Source organism: Phyllostomus hastatus, unplaced genomic scaffold (assembly GCF_019186645.2).
Source record: "Phyllostomus hastatus isolate PE091 unplaced genomic scaffold, TTU_PhHast_1.1 phas_scaffold_760, whole genome shotgun sequence".
Classification (NCBI taxonomy): domain Eukaryota; kingdom Metazoa; phylum Chordata; class Mammalia; order Chiroptera; family Phyllostomidae; genus Phyllostomus; species Phyllostomus hastatus.
The window spans coordinates 1486053-1503025 of NW_025334040.1; the positions used below are offsets into that span (position 1 = coordinate 1486053).

General features: G+C 48.5%; 1 protein-coding gene across 3 annotated transcripts in view; it reads right to left on the reverse strand.

Annotated features, from left to right (window-relative positions):
* The window catches only part of DEPDC5 (DEP domain containing 5, GATOR1 subcomplex subunit), a 92455-nt gene that overhangs the window by 16713 nt on the left and 58769 nt on the right, over positions 1 to 16973 (reverse strand). For 2 of the 3 annotated variants that reach the window (XM_045826774.1, XM_045826772.1), the window contains 6 exons: positions 11385 to 11493; positions 8519 to 8584; positions 5072 to 5226; positions 2480 to 2557; positions 1836 to 1968; positions 273 to 381 (listed from right to left, as the gene is read on the reverse strand). In XM_045826774.1, coding sequence (XP_045682730.1) covers positions 273 to 381; positions 1836 to 1968; positions 2480 to 2557; positions 5072 to 5226; positions 8519 to 8584; positions 11385 to 11493 — 650 coding nt within the window. The remainder of the gene's footprint in view (positions 1 to 272; positions 382 to 1835; positions 1969 to 2479; positions 2558 to 5071; positions 5227 to 8518; positions 8585 to 11384; positions 11494 to 16973) is intronic. The other variant, XM_045826773.1, reaches the window with a different exon arrangement.

Genomic DNA, 16973 nt, shown 5'->3' on the forward strand with positions numbered 1-16973 from the left:
CTATTGGAATTTCCTCACACTAGGTCCCTTGGCCTCTTCTAGGTTTATCTCCCATCCACTCTGTTCTCACCAAGAACACGCGGTAGCGTTAAGAAACCCTTGTCACTGCAGTTGTGCTTAAAGTAAACACAAATGCTCAAAGAAGTTGACAGATCCATCAACGTGGAATGCAAAGTGACACAGAAAGCCCAAGAAGCGGCATCATTTGAACGAGCAGGTCAACAGGCGAAACCCCAGCCCCTGTGGACAACAGCATCCGCCCCATCTCTGACCTCGTTCCGGCTCCTTGTCCATGACTATCTTGTAGAAATAGAAGCCGTAGATGAAGGTCCGCCAGACTTCACCAGACGCGTGCGTGATGAGCTGCTCTTCCAGCATTTTCTAGAGGGAGAGACATTGGAACTCTGAAATTCCTGCAGAGGGACATCCTAGAGGTGCAGCCTCAGGTATGCGCTGGAGTCAGGAGAATGTCAAGGGCATCGAGGAGACCTTACTCTCCACCCCCATCAGCTGTGACTGCTCTACACTAAATGTTGTGCCTGGTGCAGATTATATTATAAAGTACAAATGCATACTATGGTATCATCAAATATTTTAAACATACAGAAAAGTATAAGGAAAACCCAGGCATACCACCATCCGGCTTCAACAAATTTAGTATTTTTCTATATTGACCTCAGATCTTTTTCTTTAAAAAAAATCTCTCTGGACTCCCCAATGTCCTAATCCTCTTCCTCTCTCCAGAATTAAATGGTGAGTATACTGTTATTCTCACACGTTTTAAATAATTTTATTATATACACATATATTGATAAAGAATATGAGGTATTTTCATGGGACTTTAAGTTCTAAATAAAGGGTGTTACAGTATTACCATTTTGTAAACTGAATTGTCATTCACATCATGCTTCTGACATTTATCCATGTCCCTGTGTGTCCCTCCAGCTCAGTGGCTCTAATGCTACAGTAGCATTGATTACATGAACAAGGAAATGCAATTCTCCAGGAGATGGGAATAGGAAGTAATCAGGCAAAGGCCATGCACACAGCCTCTGAGACCCTCAAGAAGAGAACTGAAGATGCTTATTCAACTCAGTTACTGCTTTCACAGTTCAGTGATGACGGCCCAGCTGCTCAGCAAATGGGACTGATTTCCAGCAGGGGGCCTTGTTGTGGGCAGAATGGTGTGTGCTGTCTCAGCCAACTTGGCCTCTCTCGCCCTCTCCTCTGGAGTTTAATTCCAGGTCTGAACAGTGTAAATAAGTTCAGCAGGCATGCCCCAAGTGCCTACCCTGTGCCAAACAACATGGCAAACGCTGGTGATACGGAAACACACAGAAAGGGGCGGCCCTGCCCTCAGGGAGCTGGTCAAGGTGGGAGATGAATGAGAAACACACAGAATCTTCTCTCTGTTGTCTTAAACACTCGGACAGAGCAGTACAGGGCGCCAGAAGGTCCCTGAGGGAGAGCCTTAAATCCAGCCTCAAATCCTGAGTGAGCCACGGACAATGGGGGCTCAAGGTCAGAGGGAGGGCATTCCCTGGGAATCTTTCACGGAGACTCCTTCCAGGTTCAAAAGTGCAGACTCCCTCATAATATTTCAGTTCAGACAATAAATTCTGCCAGATTTTTAAGTCAAGGGATTGTATCTTTCAAAGCAAGACCTGATCTTTCATCAATCCCAGACAGTCCTCACACGTATTAAAAACAGATCCTCGCCCCGACCTGCAGACCTGGTCACTGGGAGGGGTGGCTCCCTCAGAGACAGGCTCACAGGCTCTGGTTTCACGGGGGCCTGAGCAGACGGCTCTGCAGCCCGGCCCTTGCCGTCCCACCTGCATGATGTCGATGGCCATCGCCGGTGTCTGGATGCCCTCCACGTTGTTCACCAGCCAGTGCACCACCTCTGCGCTGATGAAGCAGCAGGGCGAGAGGCCCTTCTGTTCAGAGAGCAGCTGGACTCCTGTCCTGAGTTCCAACACAGGGGGGCCAGCGAGCCAGGTGTGTGTGTGCGGTGGCAACAAGCAGAAAGAGATGACAAAGAAGGGACTTGTGATAAAGCTCTTGACACCTGAAGTGAGGATCCCCATCGTGTAATTTCTCTATACTACTTCCAGACCCAGGAAATCCCCCTGATGGAACAAAAAATGGTGTAATGGGGGAAAAGGAGAAGGGGAAGGAAAAAGGACCTGACATTTAGAGAATAGCTGTACTTGTCAGGTTTTATACTAGGTAATTTACATAATTATTTTAGTCAATCCTTTTGTCAAACCTGTGACTTAACCACTATTATCCCATTATACAAACAAGGTAACAGTCTCCGAGATCAGAGAGGTCAAGTGACTTGCCCAAGGTCTCACAGCTAGTGAGCAAACAAAGTCAGGTAGGAACCCACCAAACCACACTGCCCGAGCATCACCCCGGCCTGCGCCTGCGGGGTCCCCTGACCCGGCACTCATAAGCTTGCTGAGCCACTCACGAGGGGTGCTTCATAGCTTCCAGGATCTCCGCCAGGGTGGAGGACGATGTCAAGGAGCTTGCCACCAGCTGCTGAGAGCTGTAACATAGAGCGTCTGGTCAGCAAAGTAAGAGGGCACACGCACATGGTCAAGAGCACGAATCTTAGAAATTTCTTACAGCGCTGGGAACTTGGACAGTACTGACACTAAAGACGTTCCAGGAAATTCTGGATGGCCCCATCCTGGGGACATCTCCCAGGGGGGTTCTGCTTCCAAAGTGCACACATTAAGATACATCTACAGAATAGCCATTGGGATGTAAAGTAGCGGAAGGACATATATGCGTGACCCATGGACATGCACAGTGGTGTGGGGGCTGCTAAGTGGAAGGGGCACCAACGGGGGAAACTGGGACAACTGTAATAGCATAATCAATGAAATACAATTAAAAAAGAATTCAAAGTGGTTTCATGTCCACACTTGCTTATTCTTAATAGGCACCCCCCCCCCCTCTTTAATAACCTCCCCCAGGCCCGACCACCTCCAAGGACTGTCCCTGGGCTGCCGGGCTGCCCTGGGTTTGCCCCACAGGCCTTTCCCTCATCGTATCCTTTAATCTCACCAGAGAGCGTGAGGGAATGTCTAAGAACTTGGGAGGCAGTTCCCAGTACCATAACCTACCAGTTTGCAGGGCCTCTCCCTAGTTTTTCTCAGCCTCATTTTCCTCATCTGAAAAATGGGGGTCACACTATCCCTGTCTTTCAGGGTTGCTGTGAGGTTAGCATGTGTAAAATACCAAACACAGGGCTGTAACACACGAAGTCCAAACCAGTAAACATTACCAGCAGCCATAATAATGACAGCATCAACCCTTTGGAACTCAGAGGTTAAAAGAGCCGATGAAGGTCCAAGACCTGGGAAGCATCAGGGTCCAGACTTGAACCCAGGTCTGGCTGACTCCAGAGCCCAGAGCTTTCTGTCACCTGCCGCCTGAGTGCTTTCTCAGGGATACGATGAAACATGCTTAATACTCAGGAACTGAGCCCAGACCACTGGGCACGGGACACACATGGCGAACCACCATACCAAACCAGGCCTGCCCAGAAGCTCCCCAGCTCCTGAAAATCCCTTCCTTCCCAGGACCCACCAGAGCCTCCCCTTCAGAACCTCAGGGTTAAGTCTTTAAAGTTCCCTGGAAGTGAACTTTCTTCTAGTGCCCGGGGCCCCACTCTAAGGGTCTGGATAGGCTGTCCCGTCCACGTGGGCATCTCCAGTGGCACAGAACTCAGCTCCTCTAAGGCAGCCCACTTCCCTGTGGCAGTACCAATCGCTAGGAAGCTCTTTATCATGAAATGGAATCTGCTCTAATTTTCAGTCATTGATCTGATTCCTGTCATTTCTGGTCTCATCTCCAGCCGAAACACCCCCAGTTCCTCTTTTCTTCCAAAAGCAGAAGAAAGACTGACACCCTACCCTCGTAAGCAATGAGGAAACAGAGAAATGCACCCGCTTCCTATGAACAAGGCAGCCTCTCCAATCTCCTCCATGGCCAGAGCCAGAAAGTCAAGCAGGCTGGATGGGGGTCAAGCCTGGGAAGATGCCAGAGTCTAGAGAAGTCCAGGCCCGTTTGTGCCTCTGAACTGGTCATCACCTCTGAACTGGTCATCACCTCTACTGGCCAGGGTGAATGGGCTGCAGTGCATGAGACATGGGAAAAACCGGCCCTGAACGTGTGACATAAAGGAAATGGAGTGACTATTGACGGTGGCCAGCTAGACAAGCTGCCCCAGAGGCCTTTTTGCTCTTTTTGCAGTCAGAAATTTGACTGTGATGCAACAGTCAAATTTCTCAGACCACTTAGCCAAGGGTTGCTCAGTCAGGACAGTGAGACAACAAAAATAGACTGGGCAGATTATTGTAAGGCAATTATAAAATAAAGGGGAAAAAAAAGAAGTTTCTCAGATTTGTTCACAGCACAAAGAACTGGGGCACTGCCCTGGCCAAGTAGCTCAGTTGGTTAGAGCATTGTCCAGATACGCCAGGGTTGCAGGTTCAATCCCCAGTCGGGGCACATACAAGAATTGACCATTAAATGCATAACCAGACAGAACAACAAATTGATGTTTCTCTCTCTACCTCTCTGTCTTTTTCTAAAAATCAATTTTTTTAAAAAAAGCAATTAGGCCCAAGTAGCTTCTTTTTCCTTCGGATACTCAGAAACAGGAACAGTGTGGCATTCACTACTCACTCATTCACTATTTGCTCATTTCCTCAAGTGGCATGTACTGACTGCGCGCTGTCACACGCAAGGCCTCCTGCCACAGGTGCCATGTGGAGCGGGACAGACTGGGTCTGGGCCCCCTTTCCAAAACCTGCCCTGGCGTGGTGACTGACACTGTCCTGTGCCTCTGTGGGGGCTTCTCAGCTGTTCTGTGAGGACTGCAGGGCACAGATCACGAGCCCCAGCAAACAGGTACTGGTAGGAACTGGCTGGCACGGCTGCCAGTCATCGCTCACGGCAGAGCCAGTACCCGGACTCCCAGCCCTCGCAGCCTCCGAGGTTAGACCGTCCCCACTGCCCCGGGGCCCAGGTTGGCCGTTCCAAATCTCACCTGCTGTCACTGGGGTTTGTGGAGGTGAAGCCCTGTTCCCCCAAGTTTTGGGAGTTCCCGAAGGTCTGGCTGTTGCCTCTGTCCACGGATTGGCCTGTGCTTACTCCCAAACTGGTGCCGTCCAGTACCGGGACGGCTGTCTGGTCCACAGACACCTGTAGGAGATTTCAAAATTAACACCCCCAACACATTCTTTAAGACCATTTACATTTGTGGCCCTTTTCCTTCCTCTCTCGCTCCCAGTCCCTGCTGGTCCCTGGAGCAAGAGCTAAAGGGATCCAGAGGCTGTTCCCAGACGAGGCTCTCTTCTACCAGAGCAATGGGAATCCCTGCGCTCCACACCACGGCCGACAGGCCCCCAATCACAGCAAATCCCCGGATCGGAGAAATAGCTCCAGCACCTGACTCAAACCACAAGGTTTACACTAAAGGAAAACTTTCACAGAAAGTAAAAAAGCTGAACTATTCCTTACGGTGAGATTGGGAGGAGGGAGAGAGAACACAATGAGGCGAACGGGTGAGTATTGCAGCAGGCGCCCTCCGCTCACCATGGCGCACCCTCTCCCACCCAGTCCTCCTTCCCAGTGTCCATGGGTGGTACACTCAGTCTGCCAACTGCCCAGGCTTGGACCTCGGGGGTCTGATAGCTCCCTCCTCCAGCTTCACTCTAAAGAGAGGCCCCGTCCCGAGGCGTCCCCCCTGCCCACTCACAGGCCGGTCCACCACTCTCACCAGGCTCACAGTTGCCCCACCCCCAGAGGGCTCTAGTGGTCTCCTCACTGCTTCCCCTGACGGCAGCCCTCCCCTGAAAACCGTACCTGCGATCCACTCCACTTTCACCTTCCAATCCCATTGCACCATTACTCTGAAACCTTGCCAGTCTCCCCATGAGTACCAACTCACAGGACACTGAGGGTCCTGCGGAGAAGACCCAACCTATGATCCCGCTGTACACCCATGACTCCCTCATGTGTACATTTCTAGCCAAACCCAACCCCAAGTGTTTAATCCTGTCTACATGCCCCGCCACCCTGAGATTCCATCCCCCAAAATCACAGGCTAAAAACCCATCAGTCTCATGGGGCCATTTCAAAGGCTGCTTCCTTAGTAAACTGTTTCCTGCATCGCTCCTCTTCAGCCCCCAAACAGAAGCCATCTTTCCCTCCGCTTTGGACCTCTATGGCCCTCTCCCGGGAGCTGCCAGATTTTGGTGTTGTATCTGCCTCACTCCCTTTATAGGTCCCAGAGGGCAGCACTATGACCTGCTCACCTGGACAGGCCCTACCCCACAGCAGATATCTGGGGAGAATGGTAAGCTTCCCAAAGCATTCCTGGAAAACTATGAGGCTCCGAGTCCCTCTTACATGGGACAAGGAGTACTTGGGTACTTCCAAAATGGAGCCTTATGCCACCAGATATTTTGTTAGTTAATGTAAAAATTACTCCTTCTAAGACAGAGCATCTCAACCTTGACATTATTGCCTCTCAGGGACAGATACGTCTGTTGTGGGGGGCTGTCCTGTGTAGGACACAGAGCAGCATCCCCAGCTTCTACCCACTAGACGCCAGTAACCCCCTTCATCCTTTCCCCCACCTCAGGCGGGACGACTAAAAATGTCTCCAGATATTACCAAATGGACCTTGGGAGGAAAATTGCTTGGAATTCTGAAAGAAGCATTTTGCTCTCCTACAGCAGGCTCAATGATTTGAAAAACAAAACTAAACAAACAAAAGGCCACATAGACTCTGCCAGCAGCATAAACACACGGAGAAATGCAGCAGGAGGCAGCTTGCCATTACCAATCACCAGCTGCTTCTAAGCAGCAGAACTAAGGAGTGGGCCCTACACTGTAATTTTAAATTAGAGGAAGCTAATGGGGGACTAGACCCAGCTCTATGCTGCCTTTTAGACCCCTTTAATGGGGTTCCCTTTCATCTACTGTACCCTGAGAACTCCCCCACCAGCATAAGCTGAAGGATGTTACTACCAATATTTACATGATTTCTCCAGTTTTATTTTAGTAGAGATGTGGTTAAGGTGTTATCCTCTTAATCAGAAATTGGCAAACATTTTCTGTAAAGGACCAGATAGTAAGCATTTTAGGCTTTGTGGGCCATTGGGCCAGTGGCAACTACTCAACTCTGCATGAAAAAGCACAAAAGCAGCCATAGACAATACAAAAACATCAGCACAGCTTTGTCCCAATAAAACTTTATTTATAAAAGCAGAAGGTGGGCCAGATCTGCCCATGTCCTGACCCCTGCTCTACATCACACAATGTCCGTCGTTCAGGAGGTTGCACAGAAAGGCATTTTGCTCCGATCTTAACACCAGGAAAAGTTATGCTTCTCCCGGGAAACTGGTTTGTCTTTATTCTATGACCACTCTGAATCCTGCAACAAATGTTTTCTGCTTTTCTTTGGCTGAATTTAGCATGAAACTCTAGGTACCTTGTAAGGCCTCACGTTATGTGCTATCAGACTTTTTCCTTTCCCTAAATTTCCCCCGAATGTGAAAATCTAGGCCTCTTTTTATTCCGGAGGTTGTGCTTACTTCCACAATCCACCTGAAGTAACTCTTGGGAATAAGACCAGCAGAAAACAAGAAGGCAAGGATGGCAGGACATACGGAAGGGCTGTCATCTCACACAGGTCTGGAAAGAGCCAAGTGGAGGCAGGTGCTTGTTCTAGAATGCATTTCATCCTGGAAACCTTGTTCGAAGTCTTCCTCACAGAGGATTCCATTTAACCTATGCAGATATGCCCTCTCCCAGGAGGTGGAGTTTAATCGCCCCTCCTCTTTTGAGTGGGCTAGATTGAGCGACTTGCTTCAAAAAACAGAGTGTAAAAAGGGAAACACAGCAGCCCCATCATGGAGACAGCTGTTCAATGCTACATCACCACGTGATGAAGATTGACATCACCAGTGACGTCGTGCGAGCCTCGTGGACTCCTTGACGGGATGTGGTGAGAGGCGCACTTCACCTCTGAGGTATTCTTTTCAAAAACCCACAACTCCAGTCTAACCACGAGAAAAACATCGGACCGGTCCAGATTTGGAGACGTGCTACGGTGTATCTGCTCAGGGCTCCTCACGACTAGCAAGGCCACAAAACACAAGGAAAGACAGAGAAACTGTCACAGACCAGAGGAGACGGGACCACGAAATGCACTGTGGGGCCCTGAATCAGATCCTGGGACAGAAAACGGACATCCATAGGAAAACCGGTGAAATCGACACTGAGGTGATCGTTTGTTCTCTCACATGACTCTTTTCTACCCCCTCTGCCTTGGCCACGATCACAGATGGGAATGTGCACCTCTGAGACCAAATTCAATGTCACCTGCCCTTGGAACTCAGCCGCAGCCCAACTCCATCTGTTCAGGGCCGAGCAGAAGGCTTCTGCTGACAGGACAGGCATGCACGGGCTGCAGAGTGGGACTGACCTGCGGGTGGAAGGCAGACGACGCTGTGCGCGGGCTGCGGACAAACTCCGTAAAGAAGGCCGCGTCCTGAAGTCAGAGGAGGAAGCAGTGGCAGCAGCCGGTGCAAGAGCGCGAAGGAACAGAATGTGGACCAGTGGTGAACCATCAGGGGAAGGTGAGGGGTATGAAAGAAAAAAAAATAAAAACAGGGAGGGAAGGAGAGAAACAGGGCACATGAAGGAAATGGGGGTTTGACAGAGAGAGCGATCCACCCAGGAAGACAATATCCAAATGCAAAGCATTAGCGGGAACTCACACCTTCTCGAGCAGAATATCCCACCACATGGGAGTAAGCACCTGGCTTAGAAGGTGGGTCCAAGCTCCCTCCCACATAGCTCTGAACGTCCTTCAGACCTATGCCAAGGGGGAGGGAAAAGGCCAAAGAGCAGCTTAGAGGGGCAACAGGGAAGATGGCGCTCCAGTGGTCACTTCCTGGCCTCCTGCCTGCCTGGGTGAGCAGTAGCCCTCTTGGAGGGCTACGCAGAGGCTTGAGGTTTTCAATTGTCTGTCGCTAGACACGGAGGCCGGATGGGAGAAGGGGACTCAACGCAGGAAAAGTCCTTGCCTAATTTTCTGAGCAAACGGAGGACACAGAGATAGCAATACCTTCTCCTCCTCCGTAGGCTGTGTAACAAAATCACCAAGAAGCTGAGACATACGTAATGTCAGACACCTAATGCACTCAGGGGGAGCTTTCTGAGCTCTCTTCCTCTCCCCAGCCTATTGTGTGGGGTTCAAGTTGCCATGTATTTGAAACAAAAATGACACAGAGGACTTATCCAAAGACTCCTCCTTCCACCTGTCTTAAGGCCAAGAAGGCCTCTCTTGTCCTATCAAAGTGTTTTTACTTTTTATGCATTATCACTGAAATTCAGAAATGGCACGCCATCAATCAGAAGGCCTCTAGCTTCCTAGAAGTTTTCTTCAATTCTTTAAGTAGAATCACTGCACTATTTGGCTGTCCGTTTTATCAGTACTGCTGCCACTTTCCACGAGCCACTGTGAACTCAACTAACAAACCATGAAAACATGTGGCTGTGGAGCTGCAAATTCAGGACCTTCCATGCATCCCGACACAGCACGTTGACTGAAGACACTGTCAGGCATCTCTGAGTGTGCCGGCCAGGGCTCTTCACCTTTGTTTCCTGACTGCACGGTAATCTGCATCACCATTACTGAGAGCCACCCATCTGGATTTTAGTGTTCAGTCGGAAGATTAGGAGAGTGTTCTAAGTAGCAATCTAATATCTGGTTGTTAATGCTTGTGGCTCTATACATTCTCTACCTTTCAGTCCTGTCCCTGGCACTGTTTCTAATCCTCAAAGATGGCAATGAGCAGAGGTCAAAGCTAGTGGTCAATACACGGAGTACGGACGGATTCCTACTGTTCCCCCTGTGTCTCTTCTCTGCCAGGACACTCAGAAGCAGAGGTGCTCGTACTGCTCCGATGTGTGTACGTGTACGGGAGGACAGGGGAACAGCCTCTGCCTTGACCAAAAGGTCATTCCTGACGCACAGACTGTCCTTAGGAAGGCTGCCTGGTGCTGGGTCAGCACAGTGCAGCCTGCAGGCCAAATCCAGCCACTGGTTTATCACAGCCTACAAGCTAAGAGTGGGTTTGAAATGGTTATGGAAGTACCTACACATAAGCCTTGATCTTGCCCCTTGGCCCACAAAGCCCATATTTACCAAGGTTTGCCAACCCCTGACCTATGCAAGCTGCCTATAGCCTCGGTGACACTTTTTCTCAGATTTTAACCCCTTCATCCTCATAGTCTAATTCTGCTAACTTATCAAAAAAAAAAAAAAATCAGAGATGTGGTCAAATAACTCAAATAATTATCTGCAAAGGTGTTATTTGCATTATTATTGACAACTGTTAGTGCATTATAGAATTATAAAAATTCACTGAAGAATTATTAAAAATTATTTTTAAAAACTAGACACCATTCACATTTTGAACCAAAAAGGTAACAAATGAAAGTCTACCTAAAAGATGAAATACTATATAATTATTTTAAAAAACCATTCTTTTGAAAAATATTTCATGATATAGGGAAATTTTCATGATATGCAAGTAAAATAAATAAATAGTTGGATATATGATTTGGCCACAATTTAAAAAAAAATACATCTATTAAATCTCCTTTATTTCTTAGTCATAGAAACTAGATAGAAGAGCACACAGTCAGCTCACCCAGCACGTGAGAATGATCTCAGATTCTGAATTTCCCAGGAGGGTCTGACAGAGCCAAGGCCATCAGTCTGAAAGGCTAGGAAAGCCTGCCGTACTGAGTTTTGGGCCCCTCTGCTGTACTTGCTATTCCGTATAGAGGCCCAAAGCCTCAGGGTTATTTTTTTTTTCAGAAGTCTAAGCAAACTGATGGGAATTTCATTATTAAAAAGTGAACGCTCTGATCCTGGACTTCTGCTTGTAGGGAATTAAAAAAAAGAAAAAGAAAAAAAAAAAAGCAAAGAGTGAGCTCTCATGGAAGATGCTTCAGTAGCTTTCTATCTGCCCTCCAAGAGACCCAAAGACGTGGCTAAAGGAAAACCAGGCGGCCAGTTTCAAAGTTCAAGCCAGGTCTTGGGCCTTGACCAATACTGTTTAGCTTGACTGTTTTATATTTGCACTTATCTAGCAGTTAGCTTCCTCACAATTGTGAGCAGGAAATTTCATCTATAAAAACAGTAATGTGTAAAAGGGCTCAGGGTAGAATTCATCCAAATCCTCAGCGCATTTGGCCCTAGCCTGGAACGGCTAACCACTCTAGCCCCCACATGGGGTCTCTCAGAGAATGCTCCCTGCTGGAGTGGCCTCCTTTACCTTTCGTGGGCTGTCCACGTAGGTGGGAGTCATGGCAACGCTGCTGCTCTCGGCTGATTGGGTGGAGCTCTTGCCACTGTGCACAGCTGCCTGCTGCTCTCCCAGACATCTGAAAGGAGAAAAACACGACTGTGTCTGGCTCAGAGACCCCGATGAAGGACCCATGTTGGCCAACACAACATGAAGATGGCTCTGCTGCTGCCATCTTTGAAATACACACTTTCCTTTGCTTCTCCTTCGGGCCCTGCACGACACCCTTAATTTCATTCACTGTCCTGAACAAACCACCAGCCCTCTACAGTAAGTCAGAAAACTGCCCCATTTAAAAAGCATCGGGGCAACATCTGGTGCTTACCTATTATTGTGAAAAGGCAAGTAACATGGTTTGAGTGACTCCATCCAAAAATACCACTTTTTTAATTGTCTGGGAAAGACTTTTCCTCATTTTTTATTAAATATACCACCAGAGGCACATTCTGAAAATTAGGACCACATCAATGGGTGGCATAAACCAAACAGGGTAAGTGTGTTGACTCTCTATATGTGTTGAAGTCTTACATGTTAATTTTTCAAATATGCATATTTATATCCATCCTCACCAATGAAAAGCACATACATGTAACAGACATCATCTCCTAACACATGACAACTACACTTTTCTTAGGACATCTCATCCCATCCTGGTTCTGATGCACATAAACGCACACTTTCATGATTATTTTCCTAATTTTTTCCATTCTAAAGTTAACTACGAACTATGGTTCCCAAATTAGATTGTTTTACTATATCACAGCATTTTTATTTGGTAAGTTTCAGAAGGCTCAAGTACAGTCTTAAATGCTTCACTGTGGTTGTAACATATACTCCCCATGGTGGACACTGCGAGGCGCCATGCAGATCCCTCTGCTGTGGCCTTGGTGCCACAGGAACTGGGCATGTTGTCCAGGCGGCTCTGTGGTCAGTCTCTTCAGGGACAGCCCCAGCTGCAGAGCAGCCGCGTGCAAAGCTCTCACCCATCCCCAGGCTGCCCACAGGCGGTGAACGGCCAGGGAGCGGGTGGCGGGGCCTGGCCATGTTGGTCCAACAGGCTCATCTCTGAAGGCTGTTTCAGCTCCAGAGCTTCGGTGAGGTGGCCCGAGGCTGCCAATGGGCTTGCACAGCATCTCGGCTTCTCCCTCTGCCCACTCTTGCTTCTCCCCACACCCTCCCATAGGTGCTGAGCCCACAACTTTCCTTTATATTACACTCTGACATGTTACACTGTCTCTGTCTGCTTCCCCAGGAACCCAGCCTGTGCCATTTCTCTAGTCTGGAATTCCGACATGTTTGTTATGGTGAAATAATGTCATACCAAGATTAAAAATTGGTTTCCACAATACCTGTCATACCCTCCTTTAAAAAATTTCTATTATGGAAAAATTTCAAACATACACAAATGTAAAGAGGACAGTATAATCAAACCCTATCTACCCAGGTCCCCAAATTATTTATTTGGAGCCAGTCTTGTTTCGTCTGTGCCCCTGCCTATCTCCTTCAGTTATGTTGAAGCAAAACTCACACACAATATTATTTCATCCATAAACTCTTCAGTATATCCTGAGTGTCTAAAAGAAAATAAGTTAAAAGAAAAATATAACCACAATTTCAACACCACACTCAAAATTTTAAAAAAGATTTCTGGGCCCTGGCTGGCGTAGCTCAGTGGATTGAGTGCGGGCTGCAAACCAAAGTGTCGCAGGTTCGATTCCCAGTCAGGGCACATGCTTGGGTTGCAGGCCACGGCCCCCAGCAACCGCACATTGATGTTTCTCTCTCTCTCTCTATCTTCCTCCCTTCCCTCTCTGAAAATAAATAAATAAAATCTTTAAAACAAAAGATTTCTAAAATCAAATATTTCCCCAATTATCTCTAATCATTTCTTTATAGTTTGTTTAAAACAGGATTCAACTAAGGTCCCTACACTCCAGTAAGTTGTGTCTCTGAAGTCTCTTTTAAGCTATAAACTCCTTTTTATCTCTCCTTATCCCTGCGATTTATTTGTTGAAGCAAGTAGCTCATTCGTACTATGAACTTACAGAGTCTGGGCAAGCTGATTACATCCCTTTACTGCTTACTACATTCCTCTGTGCCCTGCACTTCCTGAGAACTAGAAATTACGTCGAAGGCTCGAGCAGATTTATGTTCAGCTTGGGGCACGGATCCTTCCTGTGCGTGTTGTGTACTTCAGGCTGGAGCCCACAGCGTCTGGCAGGCTCTCTCTGGCAGTGCTAGTTGCCAATGACGATCTCAGCTAGATCTGCTAGTTCCCCAGAGACCACACACGGCAACATCCTATCATCCTTCTGTGCCCATTAGCTGGAGTGTCGAAAAGAGAAAAGCTTCCCCACACCAATTACTTGGTTACTCTGAGGAGTAATCCGTATAGGAAAAGCAGAACAGACGCTCGACTCCCTCCACTCTCCACTCACACCACCGTCGCTCTCCCACGTTGCAGCGTGCTTTCCCCGGAGCCTCGTGCACAGCCGCACACTGTGACCTTCTCCTGCACTTCCCAAAGGCTGCATGGCAGGCCATGACCGGGCGAGCAGTGGCGGGAAGTCTCGGTTACCCCCCCAGATGTGTCATCTGACACACACATGAACCCCATTTACTGAGTTCCGTGCTGATCCATGGACCGGGAGTCAGGGGTTCAGAGACCCCGCCCTTGCACTTGGAGGCTCCTTGTCCGATGGCTCAGGGGAGGGGATAATTGGCCACAAAAACGTGTACACGTGAGAACACACGTAAGGGCACACTGCCTTCTGCCGGGAGGGGAGCAGCAGAGCCTGTAGCCTGCGGCCCGCGGCCCGGACTCCTCACAGCCACGCTGCCAGTCAGCACGAGGCCGAGATCCAGGGGCCGCTGTCTTCCAGGGGGGCCTGACAAAGCGTACAAGCTATGAGAAAGACTGGAAGGGAAGTGGAATAAACAAACACTCGTGGTAGGATGGCAGGACTAGAGGTGACACTTAAAAACTTCTTTTCCACCCTGTTTGTCACAGCGAACGGGACTGGATGGGCTCGGAGCAGAAAAGGAGGCAGGCATGAGCAAATGAGGCTGCGGGAGCAAGTGCTGGGTGAGGGTCTACTCCTGCTGCTCCACCTCCAGCATCTGCTGCTCCGCCTCCAGCACCAAGGAAACGTGCCAGGTCTCCCAGAACAGCACCCGGGGCACGGAGTTAATCCCGGTCCCTCCCTCCTGCCCCGTGCTCTGGGGTGAGCCGAGACTCTCACCCCTCACACAGGGACACCACCACCCAAGTCATCCCCTCCTCTTCCAGGCTGAGCAGAAACAGGCTCCTGGGAGCTACGGAATGGTGACTCATGGACAAATTAAAATAAGACTCCTCCCCCGCACCCCCAACTTCACACCCTTCCCAGCAACATATGTTCCTTGTTCTTTTTTCCAACAGGAAAGGCCTATGATTAGTTACAGGGAGAAGCTGCAGGCAGAGTTCTGGGGTCCTTCCCTGGGCACGTGAAGGTATTTTCTGAAGAGGACCCAGTGCCCTCAGTAGTGAGCCCAGGCTATCTCAGCTCTCTTCCTCTCGTTTGTCCCCGGCCACCCCACTATGTTCTTCACTTCTCCACCTGACCCGTTCGGTTCCACGTCACTGTCACCCCCTACCCAGCCTCTGTAGCCTCTGGCCTGCACTAGTGAGAGCCTACCAAGGGGTCTCGCCTCCCGGGCCCACCTGCCAGACCTTCCTATACGTGAGGCTCATCTCTGAAAACACCACTGCAGGCGAAGACGCTGAATGGATATTTCATGTTAAGGAATCGCTGTAACTTTTTAGGTAAATGATGGCATTATAGTTTTTTTTAAAGAGTACTTATCTTCCACAAATATATACTGAAATACTATAGATGAAGGAATGCGTCTGGGATTTAGTAAGAAGTCAAAAAGGAAGACGAGAGCAAGTGGGACAGAAACGGAACAAGCTCGGCCACGAGAGGAGAATCGTGAAAGCTGGGGGATGGGTGAACGCGGATTTATTGTACTAGTTTGTCTACTTTTTAAAAGTTGTTTGAAATTTTCCATTATAATAAGAATACCTTTCAAAGGACCTCTCTTGCCACGAGAGTGTGTAAGGACAGCCTGAGTACAACTTCCCACGCGGTCTTTGTAACCACAACTCTCACCGTGCCTCGAGTCTGCCCCACATGGCTTCCTGAGAGCTAGACGGATGTGTACAGGCTCCCATGGGGCAAAACGTGGACCCTCACACCGGGCAGACCAGGTCGAGTCTCCTCTCACATCCGGTACAGGGACCCTCGGCACCCCTTCTCCGTCGTTCATGTCCTTCGTGCACCTGCTACGTGCCAGCCACAGCACCCAGCCTCCACCCTCCGGGCACAGACAAGTCAGGAGAAGACGAGCAAACCAGGTGCGGCCCCTGGAAGAATGCTGGTGGACAAAGGCCCGGGATGCTGGGAAGCACAGAGGAGACCTGAGCTGGCTGGGAGAATTAAGGGGGCAGGGAATGCTCCCCAGAGCAGGTCCCACCTGCTCACGGCAGTGTTTTCTCTTCTTCCCCAAGCCCCCCTTTCCCTCCATGTAAATGCTTCCCTTCCCACAAGGCCGATTTAAATCCTGCCACCTGTGGCGCTGTCCCTGTCCCCCCAAGCAAGATGTGGTCCTACCAGTATCCTAGTGAAGCACTTCCTGTTTGTGCAGGGACCACACACTCAAATGCCTAGAGAAGCTGGCCAGGTAGCACGGCTGAGGGTGCAAGGCAAGTCCAAGCCCAGAGGGCGTTCTGGTCTACGGTAAACCAGAGGGCACGTGTCTGTTCTAAAGTGCTAGCCCATCGTGGCTGAGGATGACTGTGGGCCCAGTGTTACCTGAGCCTCCACTATTTCAAGCAAAACTGGATTAATATATTATCTATAATATAATTTTGTATTGCATTATCTATATTGTTTTATATATTACATAATATAACCATGCATCTTGTTATGTATACTAGTATTTTTCACATAAGAATTTATATAAAGCTCAGTTTTGCATATGAAATCTTCAAACTGAAAAAATTTGGCTCAAATATTTTAAAATTTTTTATGTTTTTAGGGCATAGAAACTACTCTGTGATGGTGACTACATGTCATTATAAATCTGTCTAAACCCACAAATGTACACCAAGAGTGGCCCCTGATGTACATGAACTGTGGACTCTGGGTGGTTATGTGTCAGAGTAGCTCCATCAGCTGTAACAAAGGTACCACTCCAATGGGGACGTTGACAAAAGGGGAAGGAATGTGTATGTGGGGACAGGATATGCATGGGAAATCTCCGTACCTTCTACTCAATTTTGCTTTGAACCTGAAACTGCTCCAAAAAATAAAGTCTACTAAAAAAATAAAATAAAACAAGCAAACCAAAAAACAAACAAACAACAACAAAACCAAAAACACTCTGTGAGTCAAATCAAACGTATCTCTAGTTCAAATTAAGCCCAGACTACAAGTTTATAACTTCAGGCCTACTTCATGTTATCCCATACTTACCAGCTACAAACCCAGCTTCTTCTCAGGTTAGTGTATTTTTGTG